This window comes from Zerene cesonia, chromosome 17 (assembly GCF_012273895.1).
Source record: "Zerene cesonia ecotype Mississippi chromosome 17, Zerene_cesonia_1.1, whole genome shotgun sequence".
Lineage (NCBI taxonomy): Eukaryota > Metazoa > Arthropoda > Insecta > Lepidoptera > Pieridae > Zerene > Zerene cesonia.
The window spans coordinates 8,276,352-8,282,351 of record NC_052118.1 but is presented as its reverse complement, the minus strand read 5'-3'; the positions used below and the strand labels follow the sequence as shown (position 1 = coordinate 8,282,351).

Below are 6,000 nucleotides of genomic sequence, written 5' to 3'. Positions count from 1 at the left end.
GACCCACCTGCTCCATTACCGACGATGACATAAAAAGAAATACTTTACTTCGACAATATTAAGTGCTTCTATAAATTTATTAAGACCCTCCGATATTTGTTTAGCGATTTTGAGTTTTATTTTTACTTGGAATAAAATGGAAATAGCTAATATAGTATAACCAGATAAAACAATCTCCATTGTTAATATTATCTAAATGAAATTTCTCAGAAATTAGTCTCCAAAGAGTGACATAATAGATAAAGTCATTAACTCAGCGGGAATATTCACCAACCACGTTGATTTACGTTTAGATATAATTTCACTCACATGGTACTTGGACTTGGACAAAGAATTTAGAGAACCATTGCGTAATGCAAAAATTTATAAATTAACTATTGAAGAAGAGAGTATAATTTACTCAAATTGTTTATGCCACTTTCAACTGATTGTACCACTATATAACGTATAGTTTTCTTAGTATGTAAAAGTATAACACAAATTATTTTTATTTACCGTTAGTGCAAATCGATGCACGCACGAATACCTACCTCCGACCTTGGCTTGAATACTTTATGACGAGAGCCAGGCATTAATAAACAAAACACACATCTAATGAATACTTAATCTACAGAAAAAGTTAAACGCCAAACATATGTTTGTGAAGTCGATAAATTAGATTAGGATAATTATTGAATGAACAATTTATCTATTGAAGATCTGAGTTTCCATTGTTTTTTTTCCAATTGTAACTTAATACTTTATAACGATAGTGCAATTTATAGTTCAGTTCGGTTTCAATTAATCGGCAATCATATAATACGTCCTGTTCTTAATTAAATTCTAAAAGGGATAATTTATAATAACTGGATGTAGGTGGATAGTAGGGCCCATATAATGCTATTATGTATTATTGGCTTATTATTCGAAATTATACTTTACTACATTATCATAGGTACTTGAATGATAATTCAGCACTTAAAATACTCTTTGTAAGTCACACGATCTAATTTAGTTGAAGCAGCTCGTGCGTAGTAAAACGCCTCTGTACTGTCAATGGACGCATAACAGCAGAACTTCAAACAAATTTGCTTCGAAAAGACGTAATCTATTAAATAATAGTACAAATAAATTTACCAGGTTTCTTTAATATTTACCTGAGCAATTATTATGGATGTCTATTTAAAGAACTGTCTCTGTTTAAGTGGGTTGTCTCGAGAGGGAGAGACGCCTTCAGTGATGGGTTGTATAAAATATGTTTTAAAGATATCAACAACAGTCAAAATTACAAAATTGATTCTAAGTAATGGATTTGTTTTATTGAAAATTTAACGATGCTTCTGTTGTTTTTTCCCATATGTTTACCATTGGATTAAACCGTCCTTGGCTTGATTACAAAACGTTGGTACAATATAACACATTTTCCTTTTATTATTTTTTTACGATACACGTAATATAAATAATCATTTTGGAAAGTGTTATTTAATTGTAACAAACATTTATTCAACTCAACAGTTACTCGACCTATAATAAAATCATTCTTAGTCTGAAAAATATAAAAGCAGACACCCTGCTGAATCGCATCTGTCAGATCTCCTTCACGTCCCTTTCATATTTCATTCTTTTTATAGCTTGATCAATACTTCTAAGTGAGTCATAATACGTTAATATTTTTACCCTCTTGTGTTAGCTTATTACTTAATAAAACCTCCCAGAAAATCAATAGAAAAATGAATATAGAACTCAATTCTGAACGCTGTTTTAAAGGAAACAGTAGTGAACCTTTTATTTATTTACAATGGAAGACATTTCCTTTTTTCATTCAATATTAACGGCGTTAGAAAGAATGCTTTAATACAAGAAAATAACACACATTTTTCAATGTGCTAAATATTCATAATATATCATCTCTAGAGCTGAACTTAAAACTTTTTATCTTCATATAGACGAACTTTTACAATTTGTTTACGAGGCACTTAAGAGAGATAAGAAAAACGTCCTCAAAATAAAAAATTTTAATAAGCGAATTTCGTGCTATTACGGGATTGTACATTTTCCCCAAACTGCTTACGTAACATGTAAATACGTCTCTATGAATTAGGGAAGGCATCTTTCATCTCTTTTCAACACGATTAGATATTCATAAGGCGCCGTCGGGGCCGCCCCATGACTGTTTACAACGGCCTACAAACGGATTTCTGTATTTTCCTCGCATGTAAACAAAAAGTTTTGCAACTCTGTTATATTATGAATCTATAATGCATAACTCCGTGCTGTCCCGCCTAATTCATATTCGTTTAATCATCAGTTTTCTGGGGTGCGGATACTTGAGACGTGGGGTCCAGACACCCTTTGAAAGTGACACTATAGTTGTTTATGGAGCGATTTCGGTGTAGGGTAGTGCGTATTATATTTCCGAACGTTTCATTTATCTCCGATAAACTGTTGTGAAGAATGTCTGCCGTTATTTCCAAACCTAACAATAATATAAGGTTTATTTTTCCTCCCATAACTGCAATGGTTTTCACTGGATTTTGATTCAGGATACTTTTATAATCAGTTTCGCATAACACGATTAAGCCTTGTTTACTGACATTTACAGTTACCTAATAGCTCTTTGGTAGAGAGTCATTTATTGTACCTAATATTCATTACTCCACATTTGGTTAACCCAAACGCTGTTGTCTGTACTTATGCGTTAAGATCCTTGGATCTACTAAAGATCATTTAAATTATTAATAGATAGATTTTTAATGCAGCTATTTATGCATGTAACATGAATAATTACATACATATATACATTTGATGCAAGGGCAGGTCGCTTGATAGTGATATATGAAAGAAAACGCAAATATTTTTTCAAAACTTTATTATTTTCTTTATAATGTTTATTATACACATAATTTATATCGTGCGTCCGCACAGTCAAGTATTTATTATACGTACAACAAATGTCTATTGTTATTGTTTACAATAATAAACTTTTCACATAATAATAACTTGTTATACTAAAGGAGATTCTGTTTTACATAGCCGAAGACCAAATAGTTATCTTCGTTAAACATCGACATGAATGAAGTACTAACGGACACAAAAATTATATACAGTTATCATAGTTATTTTAGTAAATAAAATATTTATATTTATCGACAGTATCTGTCTTGAAAGCACTTCGAAATTCTATACAAAATGCAGATATTAAGAGTAGGACGGGGCACGCCTATAAAATAAAAAAAAAACAGGTAACTTTCACTAGATTTAGCTTTCAAAAATTAATTACCTAAGATATGATCTGGGACCACATTATAACTACCGCAGTTGCTTCAAGGAAGAACATTAAGTATAAACAGCGTTATTAAAATTAAATAGTCATTACCTCATTTATCTATGCTATAAAATTTATATATTTTTTACTTATTACACTATTTATTATCTAAATATTTTATTTTACACGATTATTTACAGGCTATAGTAATCAAAACGAACGAGAGAAAATAATTCAAAACAGCCTGTAAACACTAATTTAATATTTACAATAATTAAGACATTCATAATGATCACTAACTGTACTTACAATTTACATTCTTATTATGAAATAAAGCTAATAGAATGTTCGTATAGGTCATAATTTACCATACATATATGTACAAACCTCGTAATATCTCTCTGTTAACATAGTATTGTCAGCTGCTCGCCTGGTGTGATCTATCATATAACTCTTGTATTATTTATACTGTTCTAATCCATTTACACGACTGTGAAATAATTACGATTATCAAATGATAAAATCGTATGCCCTGTGGGTAATTTGCTTTCGTATTGTGAACTCGGCGACAGCAATGCGGCATTTCGGTTCACGTTTAAACGCTCGTAATATTATTTAGACGCAGTGAAGAATTTCGCATTTGAGCAAACCAACAGAATTTATAAGAATATTGTTTATATTCATTCTTTTAAATAAAAATATATTTTATTATGTTGTGGTGAATTATCTACGCGTAATTCGTAGAAACGAAACACTTATCTATTTGAATATGTGTAACTTATGTTATATTACATCGAAAGGGGACCAAATCATGTGTATTCATACGAAAGGCCCAAATATGGATCAATTTCCATATAGTACGGTTTTTTTTAAGAAAACGACGCAAGAGTATTTTAGTTTTAATAAGGCAGACAATAAAATTGTTTCTTCCAATTGAATGACAATTATATTTTTTTTTTTTTTTTTATATATTATATGAATGTAGATGCATTTTTCACAATATGTTGTGAGGACATATTTTTCTTCACCAGCAATTGAATCTGTATGATGATAACAAAAGATCAAACCCAGGAATTCTCGACTAATGACTGCAAAATCACGTTACTACGCATGTTAGGGCATACGGTATCATCAAAATACTATAGCCAATACTGAAAATACATTTGAACGCGGAAAAATGAATTATACCAGTACCAAAGACTTAGAGTAGATTATATACAGTTCTATGTAACAAGCACGATAGCTACTTGCTCAGGGATTTAATTATATAGTACATAACACAACCCACACTATATTATATAAAATAGCAAAAAACATTACTGCTTACATCGGCCTTTGTGAATCAAAAACGTATTAATTTTACAGTCATAATTGGGATACAAAAGGCGCTACGAAAATTCGCATTAAAATTCATAATATAGGTTAATTCGATTTTTTATAAAAGTGAAGTCTAAATGAAATTCAAGTTGCAATATCCACTGATCATTATTTTCGTGAAAAATTCGTTTGTAATTATTCAAAATATTCCATGGATGGTATAATCTATTAGTTTTTAAGTTTTCATTACATCATTTAAAACGTTTTTATTATAGACATAATTTTTTTTACATATATCTAGATTTGTGTATAACAATGTATAAAAGGATATAAGTAAAAGTAGCTTATCGTGTAAATACACGTTTATTATAACCAATATGTAGTGACCATGTTCATTAAGGAATTTCTACCCATTAAACTTGAGTTTAATGGATACACATATTATATTTATTTCTACAGCAAAATGATTATAATTGCTTTTTAACGATCCAATATCTGTAATGGCTCAATTTTTACATTTTACAATCACGCTATATTTTTCAGGGTGTTTTTTTATAAATAAAACTTACATGAATATTCTAGACTTTTCTTTTTTCTTCAACGCAATTAAACAGTAACATAACAACAATTGACCGTATTTTATGTAAGATAACTTACAACTCAACCTAGCCAGCAAATTACAATGTTCAGGATCCACAAAGGCCAATACAATCAGATTAAGATAAAACTATTTACAAATGTTCGATCAGTATTTGTCAAGAGACCGCGAGCAGGAGGGCCGCAGCGAGCAGGGCGCAGTGCGTGCGCGGCGAAAAGCTCCTCCCGCCTCTTTGCATCGCGGCTGGATACTCACCTGAGAGGGGAAAGATCGAGTTTGCTTCTGCGGCAAACATTAAAACTGTCTTTAACATTACCTTATTATTGGAATGTCAATTATTCAGTGTTAACAATAGCTCGCGATAATGTTTACATTAGGTACATGTCTACTTTAGCATGAAACATAAGTGAAAATGATATAGTAATTTGACTTTTTTAGGTATATGCTATTTTTCAACATGAAGGAAAATGACAAAATAAGCGATTAGTATTATATATTTTTATCTGTTAGTGAAATATAAACAAATTTTAATCTTATATTTTTCTCATAAACGTCACGTTGATTAAGATTATAGCTTATATAAGATGTTGTATATTATTAAGTTAAATGATTACATTAATTATATTTTTCACATTATTGACTATGCACGATCGATTATATTGAACATTTTTCAATATCCATAAAATTATTTAATATATATTTAATGTCAAGTCGATGATAAAAGGCTTTGCTTATGGGCTTGCTTACAAATTTCATATTTTTTAAGTACAAAAATAACTGGTAAAACTCAGGGAAATAAATAATTCAGTCGAAATACAGTGAGTTTAAAGTGACTTTTGTT

The 6,000-nt window shown here is 30.2% G+C and overlaps 1 protein-coding gene across 2 annotated transcripts in view; it reads right to left on the bottom strand.

The window, feature by feature from the left end:
• Positions 1–3,928: 3,928 nt before the first annotated feature.
• The window catches only part of LOC119833614, a 72,299-nt gene continuing 70,227 nt past the window's right edge, over positions 3,929–6,000 (bottom strand). The window contains exon 8 of one of the 2 annotated variants that reach the window (XM_038357704.1): positions 3,929–5,441. In XM_038357704.1, coding sequence (XP_038213632.1) covers positions 5,317–5,441 — 125 coding nt within the window. In that variant the 3' untranslated portion in view covers positions 3,929–5,316. The remainder of the gene's footprint in view (positions 5,442–6,000) is intronic. The other variant, XM_038357705.1, reaches the window with a different exon arrangement.